Here is a 24204-nt window from a genome sequence, read left to right on the forward strand (position 1 = left end):
GCAGACACAAACAAAAACCTCAGCACAAAATGATTCTGACTGACTGGATTTATGTTTCTTTCTCAGTATGTTTGATGTTGGAGGGCAACGAGATGAACGCCGAAAATGGATCCAGTGTTTTAATGGTAGGATTAGAATTTCTGTTGGCTTTATAAAATAGTTCTCTGCAGAATTGTTGTGCCTAATCTTCATTTTCTCGACTGTGTGAAATCCATCATCTTTCCATGTAGCTCAATAGGGAGTTATCCAACAGTCATACAGGACTGAGATTTTCTTGACATGTAAACTCCTGTAACTACAGGGAACATCTTCAAGGAGAATGTAGGCAGAGAGGAATTTGAGTTTGATAACTTCAGCTTGTCCATTTTTTTTGGCTTCCAACTCTTCAGTTCATCAGGAATTTTTGGAGCTGGCTTTGTGCATTATTTGCCAGCTGTGAGAGTGTAAATTCCAAACCACATTCTGTCCTCCACATGCAGGTTTACATATGGATGTGCCTGTGCAAAATACACAATATAAGATAATTATTATATGTACAAAATCAGACTGTCACATTTTTGTGTATAACTGCAGACACTTGGCTGTGTTGTGGTGCTTCTTTCTGAATTAGCAGTGAGGTTGTAGGGAGCATCTGTGTGGTTGGACAAATCTGGTGAGAGCTGGAGTCTCACTCAATGTCCCCATGAGTTCAGGTCAGGTTTAATTCCCACGTGACTGAAATTAGGCAGCTCTGTGTGTCTCCTGAAGTGTGACAGATACCTTCACTGCAGCCCTCTGTTTTATTTTGTATCTGTTGAGAAACCTTGCTCCACACAAGTTTTCTTAAACCTGACTTGGTGAAAATATTTTCTCTTCTTTGTTGTTTGGACAAAATAGAAATGAAGTTACACAGTAAAGTCCACCCTTTTGTAGAAAAGTTACAGTGAGATCCTAGACAACAAATACAGCAGAATGCAACTTGAAATTCATGGTACATTGCTACAGTCTGTGTCACAGAATCACCTGGACACTGTGTATGTGTGTGGAAGGACTGTGCAATATTTTCTTCTGTGCTATTAATAACAGATTTGTTTGGGTTTTACCTCTGCTCCTTCCTCTTCCTGTTCCTCATGGTCTGACTCATCTGTTCTACTGCTGCTGCCTGAGGTGGGTGAGCCTGCAAGTCAGACACAGATCCTGTGATCCTGGGAATGCCTCCCAGGGAAGAGATGGGGCTCCGAGCAGTAAAACACACTACAGGGGGACCAGAGCAATTAACCATGAATTCACTGCAGTCTGCTGTTGTTATTATTACTCTTTACACAAATCAAAAGTGCTGTGTGCCCTGAAGCTTTCCCTCAAGGACCTCCCTGTCCTTTCCCGATAGCTCACAGTGGTTTCCAATTTTCTTTACACATTTTATATCTTCTTTAAATTCTGCTCTTGGCTTTCTTCAGTTTCTCTCTCTTGCTTCAGTTCCTTTCTTTCCTACCTGTTTTGTCAGCTTCTGTTCTGGGGCCTGCCTTGCGTGTCTTCCATGGTTTCTTCACTTGCTTTTTTTTGATTCCTGGTACTTAAAAAGCTGCCAGCAACAGCATCCCAGCCTGTTCTCTGCAGGGAGCTGAAAGTCTGGCAGCTTCTTATTGGAACTTCATGATTCCTGGATATTTCTTGTGAAGTTTGGCATTAACTAAAGGCTGTTTCTTGGTTTAGATGTGACTGCTATCATATTTGTGGTGGCGAGCAGTAGCTACAACATGGTGATACGAGAGGACAATCAGACCAACCGGCTGCAGGAAGCACTAAACCTCTTCAAGAGTATCTGGAACAACAGGTCTGTGAAAGGTTTTTCTCACTCATTACTGATCCTGTCTCACACTGCAGTCACCACTCGTGGATGGGCCTGGCTGGGACAAAGTTCATTTTCTCCATAACAGCTCACAGAGTGCTGTGGTTTAGGTTTTGCCTAAAACAATGCTGATATAACACCCCAATGCTGCTGAGCAGTGTGTGCAGAGCATCAAGGCTCACCCTGTCCCTGCAGTGAATCCTGCAGCGTTGGGAAGGGACACAGGTGGGCAGGCCCAAACTGGCCAGAGGTGTGTTCCATGCCATATAACATCATGCTCTGCAGTAAGGGGGAAAAGAGGGGATTTTGGGAGGTTACCCAGGTTGCTGGGTATTGGTCTGCCCACAGGAGGGGCTGAGTGATTGCCTTTGCATCACTTGTTTTGTCTTCACCTCCCTTTTACTTATCCTTCACTAATTAAACAGTCATAATTTTTATTTTATCTTATCCCCAGATTTTTTGCTTTCATTCTTCCTTTCCTCCTCCTCCATCCCCTGAGGAGGAAGGTGAGTGTGGTGCTTGGCTTGCCACCAGGTTTAACAGCACAGAGGGCTCTGTTATTCACATTTCCCAGCACAGTCTGGGCAGGTTCTTTGGTCGCATTCTCCCACCTTTCATGTTTATTACACTCAGATCATTGAAAAGAGCTCTGCACAGCTACTAATTAGTGATTGGCATGTTGAGGCTGAAGTAATTAAAGTAGTGATGGAGCAGTGCTCTGGGAGGTGGAAATGCTCCCCTGGGATGGGTTTGGAGTCACAGCACAAAGTGGGGAGCACCCAAACAGCCTCAGGGTGTGCACACCTGGAATTCAGGTATTCACCCTTGGGCTTCAGGTATAAAAGGAACCTTTCCAAATCATTCCAGTGTGTCAGATGATCTTGTCTCCAGACATTTTGTGTGACTTTATTTTATAAAGTTTCTGTATGATCTGTACTGTGCCTCCTCACAGTGTTTGGTTTCCATTTTCCACAGGTGGCTACGGACCATTTCAGTAATCCTTTTCCTGAATAAACAAGATTTGCTAGCAGAGAAAGTTTTGGCAGGGAAATCTAAAATTGAAGACTACTTTCCAGAATTTGCTCGCTACACTACACCAGATGATGGTAAGATTTTAAAGTTTTGTTTGCAATCTATCATTTCCTTGTTAATCACATTTGTGATGGTTTTGGTAGCTTCAGCTAAGACTTGAAAACGCTGAAGTAGATGTAATCATCGATATCTTTTAGCCAAATTGTAACGTTGAATTTAAGGTATTGATAATGAGAGATTCCTGCCTCTTAAATGTTTAATATACTAATAATTTCATCATGACAAAATCCATTTACTTTGGTGTAGATCACAGTCTGACACATTTTGTCACAAATGTGTCCTCGGGACTCTCCCAAATCCTGCCTGTGGTCATTTCCCTTACCTGCAAAAATGCCTGGTACCCTGGCCATTGTAATATTCCCTTGTTCCCCTGAAATCCTGCTGGTTGAAATAATGTTGTGGTTTGTCTTGTCTTACAGTCAGTTTTGCCAAGTGTATTTCTGTCATACGTGAGCAGAAAACAGAACAAGTTGAGATTTTTAGGTGCTCTTATCAGAAAACACGTGTTTTAATAAGATACTTATTTTATTATTAATCAGCAACACCAGAGCCTGGTGAGGATCCCAGAGTTACAAGGGCCAAGTATTTTATTAGAGACGAGTTTCTTGTAAGTATTTCCTTTCTTTGGCTATTTCTTACATGATTCTTCTCAAACCCAAGCTCTTGCTCATCTTCTGCTATTGCAAAGTGCTGTCACTTCTTATGTTGTTTATATTTAACATCCACATTGCATCAGCCACTGTTATATTTATGAGCTTTACTGCTGTTTCTTAGCTGCTTTTTGGATATTTTTCTGTACATAATTAAATAGTAAAAGAATTGGTGAGAATTAAGGAACCCCAAATAGAACGATGAGTGAAGTCCTGCTGTTATTAATGGGGCCAGATTTTTATTCCATGCGTTATTTCTAAAGATAGAGACTAATCAAAAGATGCCTCATTTGTCAGATATTAATGTTCTTTTTGTATTAGCTTTCCCATTACTGGTCAGCTGAAGCTATAATGGACGTAGATTTTTTTTTTTAATATTACAATTATTTGTAATGGTGAGCCTGGCAGTCAAATTATGGACTTATTTTAAAATGGAACAAAACAGAAAGTTGAGAGAGGCTTTCTGTAAGTATAAAGCAGGGATAAAAGCTTTGTACAGGGAGGCAAAATCCTACTCTTTTCATGGCCAAATGGACTAGGAGTTGTGTTGCTAAATCCACCAAAGCTGCGTATAAATAATGGCATTTTCCTGAGTTCTCATTCCTCTCTGCAATTCCCCCAGCTTGCAGTGACCACCTCACCATGTAATTCTGATCATTTTGAATTTCATGTTTCAGGCGAGAGAGTGAAAACTTTGTGGGCATTTTGGCCACTCAGTTGCACTTTTTGAAGACAGAGCTCACAATGCACATCTCACCTTCACTGAGCCCAGCTTTGGGGGTGGGTTGGGGATCCCCCAGAGGGTTTGATTTTAACCCAGTGTCTCCCTCTTGCTTTGCACAGAGAATCAGCACAGCAAGTGGAGATGGAAGGCACTACTGCTACCCTCACTTCACGTGTGCTGTGGACACAGAGAACATCCGGAGGGTTTTCAATGACTGTCGGGACATTATTCAGCGCATGCACCTTCGCCAATACGAGTTGTTGTGATGGAGAGCACTTTTTTCTGTGTTTTGGACTCCTTATTCCTTATTAAAAAAAAGAAAAAAAAACACCCTTGCCCACATAGGGTGGAAGAGAACTGTTTGAATCTCCCATTGATTTGCACCCCTCAACTTTTTCTCCTTGCTGGACAATAGCAGCACTTCTAAGCTTGCTTCTGTACCCCTCGGACAGTTTGAGATGGCCCCTAACACTTAAAAGGCCATTTCCATGAGGATTCCCTAACACTGTTATTAACAAAAAAAGAGGGAAAAAAACCCAAACCAAACAAAAAAAAGAAATAAAACCTAATTAATTAAAAGTCCTGAATGTGGAACACCTGAAAGAATTGGGGATGAAAAAATTAAAACGTTGAAACAAAAAATTGGGGGAGAGAAAACCTTAGGTAATTTAGCACTGCTGTGGGCATAATCCTATAACCCGTGATCTCCACTTTGTATCACTCACTGCATCCGAGTAACGAAGGTGCCAAGTCACAGACCAAGTTTGAAGACAGACCCTTGAGTTTGGTTCTCTGACTGTAATGTGGCTTTGGGCGGAAATACTGACAATTCTCCAGCAGACCTAGACAGTGCAAAAACCAACTGCTACCTTTCAGAAGGGTATTTTTAAAACCAGTCTTGGTGGTCTAAAGACAACCATGGACATTTATGAATTGAACTGCGTATGGCCTGTGATTGCAGAAAGAGTTAACCACACACTGTTTTCAGTTTGTCCACTGATGATCCCGTCTGCTCTAAAAATCATTATCTAGACTGTAGTCCTCACAGTCTTTCCCTTCTTTTTCTTCTTCCCTTCCCTCATTTTTTATTTTACTGCTGGATTATTATTCTTGTACAGACTGTAAAATGTATTATTTTGTACAACTTTATTGAAAATAACTTGTAGAAGATCTTTGTGCCTTGATTATGGCTGTACCTGTACAATGAGCTAAGATGTAAGTATGTTTGATTGCGCTGTACAGCTTTGTCAACCCTATCTGCAGCATTAGCTCAAGGTAGGGAAAATTTATCTGTAGTTTAGTTTTTCTGGTTTATAAAAGAAGGAAAAATACTGTTTAGTAAAAAAAAAAAAGGAAAAAAAAAGAAAAAAAAAAGAAAAAAGTACAAATTGTGCAAACTTAACCACTTTAAAAGTGAGGTCTTCAACAAGTGACCAGATGTTGCAGCATCGTGCTTTTTAATTTTTAGCTTTAATTCATTTAAATCTCTATCCAAATGCAAAACATGGCTTGTTTCTACATAAAACCAAATTTTGCTACAAATTATAAATGTTAGTCTTTGGTCATTCATAGTCCTTTTTTTGCTAAAGACAAAAAAAAAAAAACTACAAAAAAAAAAAAAAAAAAAAAAAGAAAACCAAACCAGAACAATAACAGACACGTAGGGCATCATGCAGGTCTGGTGACCATCTCTAGACTGGGCCAAATACCCACCAACCTCGGCTTGCGCTGCGTGGGCAACGACTACCGGAATGACAAGGTGTGCACTGCCCTTGGATTTGGCCACTGAATTCCAGTTTCAAATGACATTTTTATTTCTCTTTTAATAAAGAGATACTTTAGAACCTTTTTTGTTTTATATTAACTATATAAGTAGCTTAAAAGTGAAGATGTGTGGATTTTTTCTTAAACTTGAATAATTTATGCAAATTATATGCTTAGAACAACATGTGGTACAGTAAAAAGAAAAAAGAGCAAAAATCACTGTAGCAATAAGAGAGCATGTAATTTTAGTAACTACTACACTGCTTTATATTTTATACCTAGGTGTTTTATGTCTCTGTGAGTGTGTTACTTTTTCATGTGTCTAAACCTACGTGTACAATTTGTACAGAGTCAGAAATTACAGCTGTAATAACACATCTAGAACAGTGTTAGCCTATATTACTCAAACACCCCTGTTCCCCCTTCATTTACACCCCTAAACTGATCTGGATCTTAAATGCAGTGACTTTAACAGGAAAAGAAACAAAAACACCAAAATTCTTGCCTCTTTGCCTTTCACACTAGCTTCCCTCCACCCAAGAGACCGTGTTGGCTTTCTTTTTTTGGGAAGAGATCCAGTTTAAACTCAAGTGAGGGTGTGGTCAGTGATGTCTGTGCAGCTAGATTTGCTTCAGGTATCGGATGCCTTTTCAATACTAAGAACTGCAACTGTTCAGAATTGTGACTTTTCATTTGCTTTTGTGGCTAAAGTCTTAAAATGAATCACACAGTCCATTTTCACTGGAGAGCAGGAATGTGAGGGAGTTACTGTCCCATCTCAATTCACAATTTCTTCCAGAAGACATTGAATAGTCTAGAAAAAGTTTAGCTGTGGTTGTTACTCGCCTTTCAAGACTGATCTTTCCTGTTCACAGGTTTAGACAGTTGCCACCTGAACTTTGTAGAACTGTAGAAAACCTGACTGAAAATAGGCCCCTGCAATTCAGAATGTATCCAGTGCCTGTAGGTGAAGGGCTGGCGTTTCCACTAGGTAAAAATGGGACACACGTAGTGGAAAGGAAATTCATTGTGAGCCTTAATTTTAGTTACAGGAGCCAAAATCTTTATTTTAGTGCCAACCCTTATCTTTTTAAGCCTAGGAGGAGTTGGTGTGAACACCAAATTTATAAATGGAGAAAACCTGTAGTGGTGTGAGGAATGTAATCTCTCATCTGAGAGAAACAAAGCACCTCCATTAAAAAATTAACAAAATAAGCTTCTTCCTCTGATGAGGAGGACACATAATAACAATGAGCTATATAAGACAGCAACAGTTTATGAAACCTAAAGCTTTATATGAACAGATATGTTTAGGGGATGCTTTTTTTTTTTCCTATGTGAGGAAAAAGGCAATTGTTTTGAATATGGTTGAGTTGCACAAGTACGGAGCGTGTGTGTGTCTTAATGTCTCAGTATTGCCTTTGTTAGTCTCTTTATTAGTCCATGCAGTTTGGTGGCCTGGTAAATGCAAGTCTTATTTTTAACAGCTTTCTTTTTCCTTTTTTTTTTTTTTTTAAATACAAAACCATAAAGCTTTAATGCTTGCTATTTAATAAGTAACTGTGTTTTCTTCTGTCTCTAATTTAGTGGCCATAATTTGCAGTTAATTGAACCATTCCAACCTAATGCTTACCCATATTTCTTAGTTTTGTTTTATTTATTTATTTGAACTTCTTGTTTTCATGATTGAGGACTGTCACTTCTGTCTCATTCATCTGTTTGGAAACTTCTGACCTTACAGCCAAAACTTAACTCATTCTACTCAGTATTCATCGTGATGCTGAAGTGTAAGATACCTGCAAATGTAAACACTACCACTTTTATTAATAAAAGCAAATACAGTGTTTTTAGGGCACATTTGCATCACTGTAGTTGAGGTTGTGTCAGTATTTCCATTGTAAACCTATGGAGGGTCTTACCTTGGCACTCAACTGCCCTAAGCTGAATCTTTGCCATACAGGGCTTCTGCTCAAGCGTGATTTGGTGGGTTGGTTTTTCAATAGTTTCCAACACAAACTCTTGTTTCTGTTTTAAGTTATACAACTGTTTTGTTGGATGGGGGTTGGTTTAAAAAGAAAACAACAAAAGAAACAGCAAACAAACCTGGTTCAAGATTGTTTTTGGCACTTCTGTAACTCAGAAATGGTTTTGATTTTTAAACAGCCTTCGGCAAGCCAGTAACCTACAATATGGTCTGATCACTTTGGGTATTTTGTAAAAATAATAATAAATTGTAGAGATGTTGTGATTTCAAAATCAGCTACTGTGCATTTGCAGTAACTTATTTCAACCCAAGAACTTTTAGCAATTTGTGTATCAGAGCACACATTCAGTGTGGTGCAGCAGAATAGAGATAACTCCTAAAGATTTTTTTCTTTTTTAATAATAAGGAGACATAAATCCACTACAGGCTAAGAAAGGATTCAGCTGCCTCTGAAAGCATCAAAACCTGCTCTCAGAGGCTGAAACTGGAGCTCTGCAAGCTGATAGGAGCAGACTTTGATGCAAAAGCCTAGGAAGGCATCCTGGATCAGCTGTCATAGGCAGGAGTCCTGAGGGCTTTTCTTCATTTCTCTAAAAACTGTTTTGATTCGTGGCATCAGGGCAGGATTTAACTGAGGGTATGTCCTAACTCCAGGGGAAGGGAAGCTAACACTGCTCCACTGTGCTGCATGGAATTGATACCTGCAGGGTAATTTCCTTCTGCCAGTAAATCTATGCACAGAAATATTAATGTTTGTGGCTTCAGAACCTGAGCACCTTGTAATTCGTCGTGGTGTGTTGTCCCTGTAAATGATGGAGGATGTTTTGTATTATTTATTTTCCAATGTCAAAAATTACGTGCCAGTAAAAACAAAAGACATAAACACAGGAGACTGACCCCAGAGCTGGAGGCAGAGCCGGTGACAGCTGAGTACCAGTCCAGTGCCTTAGTGACAATGCTCTTGGTGATTGGTGCTATACAAATGTCTTAAGAGTGATAAAGTTGTTCTAAGTTATAAAATTATGTAACTCATTGTGGAAGAGAGTTAAGTTCTCTTCTTTCCCCAACTGTACCTAATGTGCTGTGTGTATTCCTAACACTCCTAAGACCTCTTCCATGGAAGTAGATGATACAATTCCTACTAACTTTAATAAGCAGGATCAGGGCCATAGATTACTATCAGTGGAAATCTCTCACAGGAGCAGATCCTCATCTCTAAAATACATGTTGAGTTTGTATAACAGTAAAAATATTTATAAGCAAACATCTGTTTGCAGTCCAAAACCAAACTGGGCCCTTCTTCCTCAGCTTGGTATCTCTGAAAATTCATCTGTTGGGAAAAAAAATTTTCCTGTTCTATGAAAAACTTTGAAGCGTCTCTGTAAATAAAATAAGCTCCAAAGGGGATTTCTGAAGCTCTGATGATGAAAGCCTGACACAGAGAAATCCCTCTGGTGACTGACAAGACAAATTCCAAGAGTGAGCCTATTTTAATCCTGGTCATACCCAGTTGGCTTCAGTCCTGTGAGTGGATGTGTCAGGGAAGGTAAAACTGCTTCAGAGTTTTACTGTAGTGCCCAGACTGCTAAAATTTGAGCCAAAAGTATTGCCTTCATCATTATTTGTTTTGATCCCTGATTCTCATTTAAAAGCTCCAACTGCTTTTTACCCTGGTTACTTTCAGTGTACTGAGCTGAGCAAAATGGGTGCAGAATAAAGCACAAATCTGACTTGGAAAAGTAACATGGGAGGAGGTGGGGAGGCAAATAAGATCTCTCACTGCATTAACGTAAAAATAATAAAATGGAGAGTTTTTTCTGACTTCTGTGTCCTATAAACTTAGCCTGGTTCTGTGGAAAACAGGGAATTCCCCAGGGTAACAACAGCATTGATACCTCTGTAACATGGATAACTGACCAAATATGTAATAGATAATTAAAAATCCCAAAAAACAAAACTTACAGATTTTCCTAATTTTTTTTTTCACTTAGGAAGTCTGACTTGAAATTATTGAATGACAGAGCAAAATAAAACCTTTAAACATTGTCCCAGATAGGGAGAAGGATAAAATTTTGACGGAGAAGATGCTGACATTAGGGATTTTTGTGTAACATGCTTTCTAATGCTGGGTACCAGCAGACAACTGTAAGCAAATTCAAAATTAAAATGTGAATTTATCTCTTCACTTTAATTTACACAGTCATTTTATTGAATGAGTTGGCTAATATATTTTTTAATATACTACTACTCAAGTTTGGAGAAAGACAAGCCTAGGACAGAGGCAGTAATGTTGGGAATTCTCTCAGTTCTGTTGTTCTGCCATGCAAATTATTGTTTTAGGCTGTGAGTTTTATGTGAATTATTAATAGTGAAGTACAGTGTTTCTGTTTGTAGTTTTCTAGTATTTGATGTGACTTTGGAACTGTATCATTCTTGCAACTGAAATGCCAGAGTGCAGGCAGAGGAAGGAGCAGCTGTATCAGGGTTAGGAATTGCCACATCAGGGGGGCACATTCCAGTTGGGTTTTTTGCTACATTTTCAGTTTGCTGTTGGCAGGATCAGAAGAGCTTCCACAAAAAGACAAATTAGGGGTGATAGAACTGAATATTGTGGAAGAGCTCACAGTATTAATGGAAAGTGCTGAGGTAGAGCCATGGAGATGTATCCTGGGGGGGGTGTGATGAATATCTCAGTAGTTTGAATCTCTGTTCTTTTACTGTTTGAAGGCACAACATCCAAAATGAAGTAATGGATGGTGGCAGTTTTGGTGCTAACCCTGAGTTGTGTTTCTCACAGGGCTACAGAGGGTTGGTCTGTGTAAGCCCAGAACAGCCATGAGCAACAATTTTTGTGAACCTGTTTGTGATTTAAAACTGGGAAATTTAACAGCCAATTGCTCTGTCCTGCAGCATGACCCAAACCCTGCTGCCTCTGGGTTCAGCTGCTTTCTGCTGTCCTCACCCCACTTACTCTTGTAACAGTGTGGTTGATTAGAGAGTAGAGCAGTTAGGAAAGAAAGGAATGAGACAATTCAAAATTCAAAATCCATCACCTTGGACACTGAAAAAGAGATTTAGGGGGGAAATTCTTCATTCCCCAGGTGAGTGACCCAGTCTGGGATCCTCATACAAATTTTCAAGGTCAGAGAATGAATCTATCCCAAAAGGCCAGAGATATCCAGCTAAGGAACTGCAAAAAAAAAAAAAAAGTGCAACCTGTGCAACCTTTAGAGCTGGGAGATAGTTCAGTGAAAGGTGAGTTCAATGATAGCTGAAACTTGCTTAGAAGCAAGAAAATGTTTCCACCACAGGCTCGTCTTGAACAGCACTTGGGGCGTTGGGAGGCTCAGTGTTTTAAGCAATCCTCAGTATATAAAATACAGTTCCAATTTTTAAGCTGACATTCAGAGGACACTAGAATGCCATCACCTCCACCTCGTTTTGTCTCAGAATATTCTTGGTTACCTGGTGAAGTGTCATGTGTTCAATGTCTGGAATTAACTGTTACCAGTACTCAAGGTACAAACAGAAATGCTTCATCTTGAGGCTCTGCTTGAGAAGGAAGAACTCTTTAGCCAAAACTCATTAGCCTAACGATGCTGCTGTAATTTCCTACTCCATTGGAAAGTTATTACCTTATCTCTAGTTGAATGTATTGGCTGCTTTGTAAAGGGCTAACGATTACAAAAATACAAATTTATGCTGAAAGAATTTGTAGAGGGCAAGGAGCAGAGGGAATGACAGAGAATGCCAGGGTGGATATTTTTAAAAAACATATGAATAAAAAGCAAACAGTTTTGTTGGAAGTCGGCTCTTCTGTTTGGGAGTTTTCTTCTATATTTTAGGAAGGAACCAAATGGAGTTGGATGATTTGTCAGCTTATTACATTCAGCCCTTTAGGTAGCAAATCCTGAAGTACAGTTGTTAAATAATTTGGTCAAAAATCAAGCAAATTTTGGAATTGAAACTTGAGCATTTGATACTTTGTTTATTTTTCTGTTAAATAACAACAAAAGAAAAAGGTACAAAAAGAAAAAATAATGTAATTTTCCATGTTCCTGTACATCTGTCTCTTCTTCACACACTTTCGCTTTCCAGAATGCCTTTACTGCTTCCTCAAATCATGCAGCAAAGACATCAAGGCCTTCACTGGATATCTATTGGGCTCCAAATTTTCTCAATGTCTCAAAATTTATCTCAAAATTTGCTCTCTGCCACATCAAAATCTCATTAGATAGAAATTGTCATTCAAGAATATTTTACACATAAAATATAGTCAAATATGCATTTAGGGGAAAATTTGTTGCATTAATTTGCTGCATAATAAAACCTTTCAGGGACATTCAGGTAAATCTAAGTGCTTTTAGTCATGAGCATTTCACTGAAACTTTGTAAAACACAAATCCATATGGGGAATGCAGTTGAGCCCAAGAGACAACCAACATTGTTTCCATTCAAAATTGTAATGGTTTAGTTAGCAAAATCAATTTCTAGTACCTTTAATATTTCATCACATTTTAAATTATATCTTGAAGCTGTTCGGTCTAATCTGATTTTTCCTCTTGTTTATTGACCTGAAGTGAGGCAAGCTTGGATATTGTAATTCTGCAAAGGGCTATTCAGCAAATGTCTGGCTGTTACAGATCCCTAGTTTTCTTCTCAAGGGAAGCTGAAAGTAAATGCTTTGAGTATTGTTCATTCTTTATATATTTTTTAAAAAATCTTTTTCTGTTATTGCAATCAAAATAAAGAGATATAAATATATAAAGACGGGAAACTTCTAGTTTTAAGATTCAGGCACTGAAATTGTATGATAAATGTCTAATACCCCTGTGTCTCTTAATGGCAGTTGGTGCTGGGGACTGTTCTCATTTCCTACTCAATCAAGCAGGAAGTTTTGTAGCATAATTATCACTGAAGTCCCACAAGTCCAACTGTTGTCACCAGACAAAACTTTTACCTGCTCAGAAAATGCATTACTGAGGCTACAAATGTTTCAGGCCATAACCTCTGGCACAATGGAATTCTCCAGGCTGCAGATCCCAATGTCCTGCCCAGGAGATACACAGAAAATTTTGGTTGTGGGAAGGAAGATTCTCCTACCTATATAAAAACTGTCATGCAAAGTGTCTTTAGTTGAACTTTCTGTAAAGAACCAGGATCTCCTCCTAAGCCTCATGAAGTCTCAGACTTGTGGTTTTCTCATTCAGCTTCATTGGAATGTGAAGTTCTGGACTCACTTTTTCTCCAATTTGAAGTTTTCTGAACCTTCTGTTAAGGTGCTATAATGGTTACTCTGAAATCACCTCCTGAGAACTTGTCTTACACCTAATTACACATCTTATAACTCCATTGCAAGCCAAAGAAGAAATAAAAAAAGCTGATGAAGCACAGGAGGTGTAGAGATGTTTCTTATGAGACTCTCAGAAAGTACTTTTTCTTTCTTTCTTTCTTTGGGACGGATTAAATTCAGATCTGGTACTTTTTTAGGAAGCTCTGACTAGTTAATCACACTGCCTGTTCCGAGTTCACTATTATTTCTCACATGTATGGGATGGAAATTGCCTGCTAACCAAATGGAGATGAGCCAAAAACTTTTTCTCAAGGATATTTCCATTGGCTCCCAGCCTCAGCTTGTCACTTCGCTCCCAGTTTGTCCCTCATAAAAAATGAGCACTGTGATTCCACAGCCACTGGGATGCCCCTCACTGTCGCCCTTCCTGCAGTGGAAAACGTGGAAAACTTGTCCCTTGTGGCTCTGCTTCAATCTGTGTTGTTTATTCCGAAAAAGTCTTTTTTCCCCTTCTGCTGGCAGAGCAAAAAGAACAATAAAGAATTATCCCGGCTCTGCCGACTGTCGGAGCAGCGTTTCAGGAAGGGCTGCTCACCACTGTAGGGCAGCACACCACAGCACACAACTCGGGCTGTGCTGCAGCTCAGCTGCTGGGCTGCATTCTCTGCACTGAACTGGGAAATGCAGCAAATCCTTGGATGAGCACAGCAACCACATATGAACAAGGATTTTGTCTGTTGAAGATCCTACAACTTATTTCTCAACAGGGGTTTTTTGGCCTTTCTTACCAAGCAATGCGTGGAAGACAATGTCATTCCTTTTTACTATTTTTCAGTTAGAAGCTGAACGAGAATAAAGGACCTTTTAAATTATTAATCAGCAAAACTCCTGGCTAGCTTCCAAATCCCAGCACACACCCTCCCCCTCCCCTTTCTCACAGTTAAACTTTTATACAACTGAAGAACAGGAGTGGATCTGAAGAGACACAAAGGGACTCTGTTTCTCACAGTCTCACTAATGCCTCTCTCCTTGCCTGAGGCCTGATTATGTGATCAGTTTTCATTGTAGACTTGCCCCCTGTTCATCTAATTCCTTGTCCCTCCCTTCCTTGGGGACCCTCTTGACCCGTTGTCTTTGCTCAGCATCCCCAGGAAGGGTCCTGGGCACAGCCAGTGCTCCGGGGATTCAGTTTTGTGGATGGGAACAAATCCTGTGTCACAGGCTGCCAGAACAGCCTCAGAGCAGGGGACGTGGCTCACAGTACCCCTGCTTTTATTCCCCAAAATTATCTCCCCCCCCCCTTTTTTTTTGTTAGTTTGTTTTCCTACTTGTCAATTTTTCTATTCTACCGTAACACTTCATCATTCCTATGAACTTGATGCTGTTCAACATCCTCCTCATGCTTCCATGGGAGGGAGGGAACTGCTGTTGTCCAGCTACAGCCAGAAGAGGAACACATCCCATGGACAACACATCCCTTGGAGAACACATCCCATGGACAACACACTCCTTGGAGCAACACATTCTATGGAGAACACATCCCTTGGAGCAACAAATTCTGTGGAGAGCACGTCCATGGAGAACAGGTCCCATGGAGAGCCCACCCCTCGGAGCAACACATTCCACGGAGCAGCGCCCGCCTTTTTTTCCTCTTCCCTGGCAATTCCCGCCCGGTTGCGCTGCGAGGCTTTGCGGGGCAGTTCGCTGTCACATTTCCAGTGACACTTTCGGCGCTGAGGCGGTGTGTGTCCCGTGTCCCCTGCCCGCCTCCCCTCACGGCCCGCCCGGAGCGGCCCCTCAGCCGCCGCCATGGCGGCGCTCCCGGCCCGCCTCCCCCGCCGCCATTCCGCGGCGCCCCGCCCGTTCCGGCCGCGGGGCGGGGAGGCCCGGGCTGGCAGCCATGGAGGACGCCGATTACTTTGAGGGCAGCGCGGCCGAGTGGGGCAGCGAGGCTGACGGGGGCGCGGTGAGCGCCGGGGGCGAGCGGGGCGAGGGATGAGCGCAGCTCCAGGCGTGTCCCGGAGCAACCCCCGGGCATAGACTCCGAGCATTCCCTTAGAGTCCGGAGCATCCTCCGGGAGAATCCTGGAGTATTCCCCGGGTGGGTCCCGGAGCGTCCCCCGGGCCCTCCCGCTCCGCCGCGGGGGCTCCGGGCTGAGGCGAGGAGCGCCGGGTGTGAGGGCAGGGGCCGGGCCCGGCGCTCCGGGGTTAAACTGCGGGAAGGCCGTGCTGGTTTTGGTGCTTTCCGCGTTAATAATCGCTGTTTGTTGGGGTGCTTGCGGTGCTGAGCCGAGGTGTGTGTGCTGCTGTGGGCAAAAAGAGCCTGAATTTGGGAGTGTGGGGGGAAGCGGGACAGAGGAGGCTGACCTGACTGTGCTTGTGAACAGCAAGATGATGAGGATGGAGAGGGAGAGGATGATGCCGAAGTCCAGCAGGAGTGCCTGAAGAAATTTTCAACCCCTGACTATATAATGGAACCGTCTATATTCAACACGTTAAAGAGGTGAGTGTGACCTGATGTGTGTTACGGTGTGTTAGAAGTGTCGCTTCATACGGAAGTGTATGCAGATGTATAAACGATGCTGGTGTTTTCCTTTTAAATTTAGAGTTCGATTGGTTTTTTTGTTTTAATATGACTCAAATCGTTCTTTCGTAATCCTTTCATCAGATATTTCCAAGCAGGAGGATCTCCAGAGAATGTTATTCAGCTCCTCTCTGAAAACTACACTGCAGTGGCACAGACTGTCAATTTGCTGGCAGAGTGGCTCATTCAGACAGGTATGGTACAAGATACAGATTAGTTTGGGTCTATGATCTTTATTCTGTCAGAAAGATCTGAATTTGTGGCCAATTTGGTCATACACAGGAAGTGGATTGTTATAAAGTTGTCATCCTGTATGTAGCTAAATCCTTTATAATAACAGGTTTATTCGACTTGGGGAATAATGAAGCAATACGTTGATGAAATGCCAATGAACTGTGTTATAAAAGTTTTTATAGTTGAAACAACTGCATAAATTATAGTTTCTTTTTAATTTCATTCAAAGGGCAAGGGTGCTGTTATATAGACAGTACAAGCAGTGTTTGATATCTTGTAATAGAATTAATTATATAATCATTATTACATTACCAGAATTATTGTGCTCTGATTTCAGAAATGTAGAACTGCTCATTGCTATTTGTGTGTTATTTTATAGAATACTATCAAAGCTACTGATGACCAATATTTAAAAGGATGAACTTTAGTGTGTAGTAATGTGGGTTTGTGTCTCAGACCTGGTAATGCCCTTTTTGGTTAAGACACCCCAGTAACAGTCCTGGGGATGACTGGCATTGCTTTTTGTGTGTCTGATGAGGAGAGCAAGAGGAATGGTGTGAGCTGCCTGAGATCAGTTTAGCATTTAGGAAAAAAATCTGTTATCAGTGTGGCTCAGTAGTAGAACTGATGGCTCTCCTCTCATCTTCTCTGTATTGATGAATTTTGGAAATTCATTTTCCTACTGGAAAATGTGGGATGCAGCTGCTGTGTTCCATTGGACTGCATTGCATCTGCCAAGTGTTTTGTTCCTTGTGTGCAGGTGTTGAGCCAATGCAAGTTCAGGAGACTGTAGAGAACCACTTGAAGAGCTTGCTGATCAAGCACTTTGACCCTCGGAAAGCAGACTCCATCTTCACAGAGGAAGGAGAGGTGTGCACGGAATCCCTGTTGCTGTCTCTGCAGTGGATCCTTCCTAGCTGCCTTCATCTGGTGGAGTGGTGAAGGGAAGGGAAAATGAATATTCAAAGCTCTTTGGCTGAGGAGCAGCTGGTTTCAGAAACCCAGCTCTTTCTCACTGGGGTCCTCAGAGGTTTAGAGAACTTGGAAATTTGGAATGCTCCTTTGTAATAAAGCTCTGTAGAGCAACTCACAGGACTGCTGAGAGGTAAAAGCCTTGCTTTTTATGATCCTGACAATGAGATATTCTTAAATTTCTCTCTCTTGCTCTGTTCTTTTCAGACTCCAGCCTGGCTTGAGCAAATGATAGCACATACCACGTGGAGAGATCTTTTTTACAAATTGGCAGAAGCCCATCCTGATTGTTTAATGCTTAATTTTACTGTGAAGGTACTATACTTAAGTCTAATGAATAAGAATATCCATGGAGGGTTAATTGTTCTAGCATCAAATATTAGTTGTGGTCTTGCTTGTATCTTTTATGTATTCTTGCCAATACTAATTAGTAAAAGTACACCTTGGTGGAAGGACTTTTGCTACAGCTTTCAGTAAGTGTAATTTCCTAGTTTGAAGTACTGCTTTTTCAATTTTTGTAGAGGTGTGGAGGTTTTCTCTTTTTTTTTTTTTTTTTGTTTGTTTTCCTTTTATCTCTGTGTTAAAATTCTGGATTTCTGCAGAAAGTCTCAGTCAGTTTTGTATGTTTCTGTGACAAGAAGGGAATGATACATATTGTTGTGCTCTGGTACATTTTTTTATTATTGTGCTTGGTTTCCTTTTCTGTAGACCACAATATAAATGTAAATTCCAGTCAGTGTATGCAGAGGTGAAACTTAGATTTTGTGTGTTCTTCTAGATTTGTTAGGATATCAGAAATAGAAATGTAAGTAACACAAGATTTCTGTGATGTTTTTATTTTTATAGCTCATATCTGATGCTGGGTATCAAGGGGAAATAACCAGTGTTTCAACAGCATGTCAGCAACTAGAAGTGTTTTCCAGAGTCCTGCGTACATCTCTGGCAACAATTTTAGATGGAGGAGAAGAAAACCTTGAGAAAAACCTCCCTGAGTTTGCTGTAAGTTTTGCTTTTTGGGGTCTTTTTTCCTCCCCTTTTTATATGGAAAAAGAAGTGTTCTGCTTTCCAGTTAGGAGATACAGATCACTGTGGGATTGGAGCCAATCTTGATGTCCTACAAAAGCTTATGAAGAGAAGGTATATCTGAGTTAAAACCGAGAAATTTGTGCTTTTTGGTCATTCTGTGACCAAGAATTCTTTGGGTGACACTTCTTATATTTATTAAATGGGTTGTAAAAAGATGGGGGTAGAACTGCTGTCCTTCACATGTACTGGAAGATGTAAAGATCAGTCTTGTCAGTCCCCTGGCAAATGGAAATAATTCTCTCATCTTCCACATCAGTGTGAAAGTTGCCATCTGAATCAACCCGCCACATGTTCAGTGTTGTGAAACAGCACAATGATTTTCAGCTGGTTTTGAACTTCTCTTAGTGTTTAAATACTGCAGAGAAAGTATTGAGCATAAGTAGAATAGATTTTCTTCTCAATTTTGGCATTTGAGAAATGAAGTTCTCAATTCAGGCATTTCATTTCACATAGTGTCAGTACTTTTCTATATTTTCCTCTTGGCTGTTGGGGTTTTGGCTTTGTCGTTTAGTTGTTTGCATTTTGGGGTTTTTTTTTTCCTTTGCAATTTTGGTATTTGTTTTTTTTTTTTCCTCCCTTTGCTCTCACGGCAGTGTAATCACAGAAAGACTGGGATGTTTTCTTGCTGACTGGTGAGGTTTGTGCTGTGCTTTCACAGAAGATGGTGTGCCATGGAGAACACACGTACCTCTTTGCCCAGTCCATGATGTCCATCCTGGCCCAGGAGGAGCAGGGCGGCTCCGCTGTCCGACGGATCGCGCAGGAGGTTCAGCGATACGCCCACGAGAAGTGAGTGCGGCTGTGGGCTCAGGGAAATGGAACACACCACAGTCTGAAAACTGCTGGCTTCTGCTTGTTCTTGATCACCTTGCACCAGCAAAAGGAGAATCTTTAGCTGCAGCAGAGCAGTTCTTGTAGCAGGGCTTGAAGTTGTGGAACAGCAGAAAAGTTCAGCGTCCTATACCAGAGAGACCTGAAACTGAAAAAACAAAGACTTGAAGTTTCTGTCTATTAAGAAATACCTACTTTTATTTTTCTGTTAACGTTTTGGAAGTAAACAAGGCAAACACGGGCCTGTTTCTGTAATTTCCCTAAGGCATTACATCCTATAGAATATGCCCTATTGACTCAGTGAAATTTCATCTGAAATGTCTGAATTAGGAAAATAAGTCCCTGTGTGTGTTTTCTCTTCCTTCAGAGGCCATGATGCCAGTCAGATCACCTTAGCACTGGGTACTGCAGCCTCCTACCCCCGGGCTTGCCAGGCTCTGGGGGCAATGCTGTCCAAGGGAGCTCTGAATCCAGCAGATATCACTGTCCTCTTCAAAATGTTCACAAGCATGGACCCACCTCCAGTAGAACTGGTCAGTATTTACCTGTTTGTAACCTCTGAAACTTATTTCTGTTACAGTAGCCCTCGGAAATGGGGTAACTTGTGCTAAGTGTTGTATGGACAAAAAAATTAAATTGGCACTCATTCTTCCCTCTGTAATTGTATGTAATGTCTAATGAAGCTGCTACTTGCATTGTGGTTTGCATTATCTTTGTGGTACTTCTGCTGGGTTTTTTTAATCGTTCCAAGTCGTGTTTTTACATATAACTAAATTAAAGAACTTTTCCATAGGAAATAAAAATGGCAAGGAATTAGTTCTTTAAACAAACAAAAAAATTCAGGAAAAAAATATCCCTGCCCACTTTAGCAGTTTCTTATAAGCAGACCTAAATGATACATTTCACATTTCTCACTGCATTGTTCTAACATGGGTTTTGATAAAGCAAAATTTTGATACTTTAGCAATATGGTCTGTAACTGATTCCTTTTCTTTCCTTTTTTCTTTCGAAAGTCTGTGTCTCTTCAGAAAACTGTTCAATGTACTCTTAAAGGAAAATCTTGTTCTATGCAAGGTGTATCAGATGCAAAAACTCCATTCTTAGTCACCTCTCGTGATTCTCAGGCTCTGATAAAATATTCTTTCTCCTCACAGATTCGAGTGCCTGCATTTCTGGACCTCTTCATGCAGTCCTTATTTAAACCAGGTGCTAAGATCAACCAGGATCACAAACATAAATATATCCACATTCTGGCATATGCAGCTAGTGTTGTAGAGATGTGGAAAAAGGTAATGTTCACTTCTGTGAATAATATTATTTTTACCTACAGGAGCCTGCCTATGCTGAAGAAAATATATTATTGTGAAATTGCTCAGTTTAAAATAATATATTCAGCTTAGTTTACTTATTTTAATACTAAATGCTTCTGCCTTCAACTGAGGTGATTAAAAAGTGTAGATTCTGATGATCAAACAAAAGTCTGAGTGCACTGAGAATTAAATAAAGCAACCATCCCTGTACTTCAACTCACTTATAATTAATTCTTCAGAAACTTGCATGTGAGTCTGAATTTTGAGACAGGATGCAATCCTAGCCTTATTGCAGGTTACAGCTTCTTTCCTTAAATAACCAAAGACATCAGCAACTTCTGCATTCCAACTTTGCAATAATTTTGCAGAACAAGAGAGTCAGCATCAACAAGGATGAACTCAAGTCGACCTCGAAAGCCATTGAGACTGTTCACAATCTGTGTTGCAATGAGAACAAAGGGGCATCAGAGCTGGTTGCAGAACTGAGCACTCTCTATCAGTGCATCAGGTGAGCAGAGAGGCTGGGAATCTCTCATGAGGACATAAATCCTGTCTTTCACACACAACTTGTCCTCCTTAGGTGGCAGAACATGCTTTTCTGTGCCACTGGAAAATGATGGCAGATTACTTTGGGTTCCTAATGAAGCTTGCATTTATTTTTTCATGCTGCTGTGCTGAAGTGCTGTCTCTCTGCAGGTTCCCAGTGGTGGCTATGGGTGTGTTGAAGTGGGTGGATTGGACAGTGTCAGAGCCACGCTACTTCCAGCTGCAGACTGATCACACCCCAGTTCACCTGGCACTGCTGGATGAGGTAAGAGTGTCTGTAAAACTTTGCTGGAGAGCAAGAACAGTTCTGCTTCTTGTGTAACACCCAGTGCACTGAGTGCCTGTCATTTGCAGTAAGGCAGTAAATATGCAGAGATTAATCTATTTAGAGTGTTTGGTTTTGTCAGCTCAGCATTATTTACACCAGGAAAACTTGGGCTTCATAGAAAGAAATGATGGAATGCTTTTCTAAATTAATTTCTGTCTGGCACTGAACATCAGTGTAAACTTGTCTGGTGCATTGTGTTTTAAATTACAGTTCTGAGGATCTCACTTTGCTGTGTTGTTTGCAGATCAGTACATGCCATCAGCTGCTTCATCCCCAAGTTCTGCAACTTCTTGTCAAGCTCTTTGAAACAGAACATTCTCAGCTGGATGTGATGGAGCAGGTGATACACAGAGAATTCAGTGGGTTTTGTATCTTCCATCAGTTACTCTAACCCAATTCATCAGTCACTCTTGTGCAATTTCGCTCTCATGGCAGGGTTAATTTAGAAGTGGTTAAAATGTAGCATAGCAGATAATGAATGCATAAAAATTGCACATTCAAGAGAGCAAGTTCTAATGTGTTGGCTCTTCCCTCCCTCCACCATCAGCTGGAGCTGAAGAAGACTCTCCTGGACAGGATGGTTCACTTGCTGAGCCGAGGGTACGTCCTGCCTGTCGTCAGCTACATCCGCAAGTGCCTGGAGAAGCTGGACACAGACATCTCCCTCATCAGATACTTTGTGACAGAGGTCAGCAGCAAAAACTGTTGACTGAGGTCTTGACTGAGAGCAAGTTTAAAATCATGTGTTTTGGATATTCAGAAATACTTCAAGTTCAGGTCAGATTCTGAGCAACGTCTCAGTGTTCATCAGGGTGTGACTTTGGTCCTGCTGATCCTGACTTGTGGAGGTAATAAGGTACTCAATAGAGCACCCTGAGAGTACATCAATGAATGGAGACCTCTTGTTCTCCATACAATTACTTGTGTGCTTCCAAAACTGGTACGTGAATTAAATATTGTCCCTCCTCCTGCAAGTGTAAGAATGATCAAGTTTTGTTTGCTGTTTCAGGTGCTTGATGTGATTGCTCCTCCATATACCTCAGACTTTGTACAGCTCTTTCTTCCAATCTTGGAGAATGAAAGTATTGCAGGCACTATAAAAACAGAAGGTGAACATGATCCTGTCACAGAGTTCATAGGTAAGTCATGTTCACGCCTTGCATACCTGCTTCCATTTGTGTTTGTTACGATTTGCAAATAATGTTCAGGAGGAAGATTGCTAAAACTAGGACTGCCTGCCAGCTATTTTCACAGACAACTTCCCTTTTAGGGGCCTGTGTTTAGCAATTTTCCTGTAATCGAGAATCTGTGGGTAGTAGCAAGGAAAGTGAAGATAAATACTGCTTTTTGGGAACTAGCTCTGCAGCAAGGAAAGGAGAGGAAGGAAAGTTGTCTGTCATAATATTTTACTCCATCCTAAAACAAAAACATCTGTCCAGATCCTAAAAACCTTATTATTTACATAATGCAGAAATCCATATGCAAATATATAAATCAGAGAATCATAGTAATGTACTGAACAGTGTCTTTTTTTTTTTTCTCCTTTTAAGCTCATTGCAAATCTAACTTTATTATGATGAACTGAGCAGTAGAAAACAACAAGAAGTCAGCCAGAGCTCATGGTCACTGCTTTGCCATCCTCTCCAGCAGTGAGGTTCTCTAAAAGGGCAATGCAGCAGCAAAAAAAGCCCCAACAAACCCAACAAACCTAAAACAAGGAGGAAAAGGCTGAAGGGCATTTGCTTGACTTGCATGGTGACCTTGAAATTCTTATCAGAGGAGTGTTTGTGTTTCATATCAGAGAACTGTTAATATGATTTGGAAAATGAGGTGATACCAAAGGATTTTCTGTTGTTACACCAATCAGTATAAATTAATGTTCTGAAGAGGATGGATAGCAAAAAACATCTTTATTTGAAAGAATATTATTTTGGTTACTTCCAGAATTTGTCAGTGATTCTTTGTGTAATAAACAAAATCTGAAGAACAGGTATGATAATTCCTACTAAAACCACTTTGCAGCTAGTTCTCTGAATAGGTCTTGAATGCTCTAGGCTTTGATGTTGCAACTTGTAAAAAATATGAATTTGTGGGATTTGCTTTGTGCTGCAGAAAAGCCCTAATGTCCATTCCTCCCCTTTGCATTATATTAGAATTCTTAATATCCTACATGAAAACAAAAACCCTGTTTTGTGTAACACAAGAGGAGTTGTAACAATCAAGGTTAGTTTTGTATTAAGAGATGAATTCTGTGTGAGTGTGTTACCTTTCAGAATCTATTTTTTGCTAAATAGATGCATCAGATGTTACTGGTAAGTTTCATTACCATGTCATTACTGTCTCAAAATATGAATATGTGCTGAAATTTCATTACTGCTTGTTGTGGCTTTGTTTTTATACTTATCTCTACTCTGTCCTGGCTGATGCCAAACAGTGGGAGATCTACCCAACAATATAACTTACCTTTAAATAAAGGTGTTTGCTCTTTTCCAGAAGTGTCTTTCAGTTTCTTTAAACTTTCAGACTTATTCTCTCTGTTCATTGGACTGGATTCTTTACACCCCTCACTTTTAAACAAACAGTAATTTTCTTGACCAAACAAGCACATTTTGCTTTTCCATGAATATCTGTTTTCTGAAGAACCTGCTTTCTGACAGACACTGAAACTCCAGCTGGATATAAATTTAAAAAGCAAATCACCTGAAAAGGGCAAAAGTTGCTTCTGTAGAGGTGTTTTGAACCTCCTTGCTTATCTCTGAGTAGAAGATTTGCTGTTATTCCAGACTTGCATGAGACTTAGTTTTCATAATAAGTAAATTATAGAATTAACACCAGAAATGATTCACCTTATAGAGAATCAATTTAGGATACAGCCCTGTACAAGCTCTTGGTGATGATCAACTGCAGCTTTGCCAGCAGTTTATACAAGGGTTATTTTTACTTTCCTGTGTTCAGCTTGGTATCATTTCCTCTAAACA

General features: G+C 40.5%; 2 protein-coding genes and 1 long non-coding RNA gene across 6 annotated transcripts in view; all 3 read left to right on the forward strand.

The window, feature by feature from the left end:
* Positions 1-5930, forward strand: part of GNAS (GNAS complex locus) — a 128592-nt gene extending 122662 nt beyond the window's left edge. For both annotated transcript variants that reach the window (XM_014873819.2, XM_088175193.1), the window contains exons 8-12: positions 67-125; positions 1693-1813; positions 2804-2934; positions 3460-3527; positions 4414-5930. In XM_014873819.2, the coding sequence (XP_014729305.2) occupies positions 67-125; positions 1693-1813; positions 2804-2934; positions 3460-3527; positions 4414-4560 (526 nt within the window). In that variant the 3' untranslated portion in view covers positions 4561-5930. The remainder of the gene's footprint in view (positions 1-66; positions 126-1692; positions 1814-2803; positions 2935-3459; positions 3528-4413) is intronic.
* Positions 5931-9236: 3306 nt separating this feature from the next.
* Positions 9237-9595, forward strand: LOC148221790 (uncharacterized). Its single transcript, XR_015807403.1, has 2 exons — positions 9237-9374; positions 9553-9595. It is a non-coding gene; the product is annotated as an uncharacterized LOC148221790 (long non-coding RNA).
* A 5591-nt stretch (positions 9596-15186) lies between these two features.
* NELFCD (negative elongation factor complex member C/D) lies at positions 15187-23721 on the forward strand. Of its 3 annotated transcripts, none has more exons than XM_014873853.2 (15): positions 15187-15301; positions 15723-15838; positions 16004-16113; positions 16914-17023; positions 17333-17440; positions 17972-18124; positions 18870-19000; positions 19410-19575; positions 20197-20331; positions 20721-20860; positions 21049-21163; positions 21471-21566; positions 21774-21914; positions 22236-22365; positions 22777-23721. In XM_014873853.2, exons 1-15 carry the CDS (start codon positions 15236-15238, stop codon positions 22809-22811), a joined length of 1752 nt encoding a protein of 583 aa, XP_014729339.1. In that variant the 5' UTR covers positions 15187-15235; the 3' UTR covers positions 22812-23721. The 3 variants fall into 3 exon arrangements, with proteins under 3 accessions (XP_014729339.1, XP_014729338.1, XP_088031317.1); XM_088175191.1 differs by having other exon boundaries at positions 15217-15436; XM_014873852.2 differs by lacking the exon at positions 22777-23721 and having other exon boundaries at positions 22236-22561.
* Positions 23722-24204: the final 483 nt, after the last annotated feature.

The sequence above is a fragment of the Sturnus vulgaris genome, chromosome 17, assembly GCF_052056855.1.
Source record: "Sturnus vulgaris isolate bStuVul1 chromosome 17, bStuVul1.hap1, whole genome shotgun sequence".
NCBI lineage: Eukaryota > Metazoa > Chordata > Aves > Passeriformes > Sturnidae > Sturnus > Sturnus vulgaris.

Coding starts and splice junctions, on each gene's coding strand:
- NELFCD (XM_014873852.2), top strand. CDS start 15,236: ATGGAGGACGCCGATTACTTTGAGGGCAGCGCGGCCGAGTGGGGCAGC. Junction 15,839..16,003: donor ATATTCAACACGTTAAAGAG/GTGAGTGTGACC, acceptor TCCTTTCATCAG/ATATTTCCAAGCAGGAGGAT. Junction 18,125..18,869: donor AAAACCTCCCTGAGTTTGCT/GTAAGTTTTGCT, acceptor GTGCTTTCACAG/AAGATGGTGTGCCATGGAGA.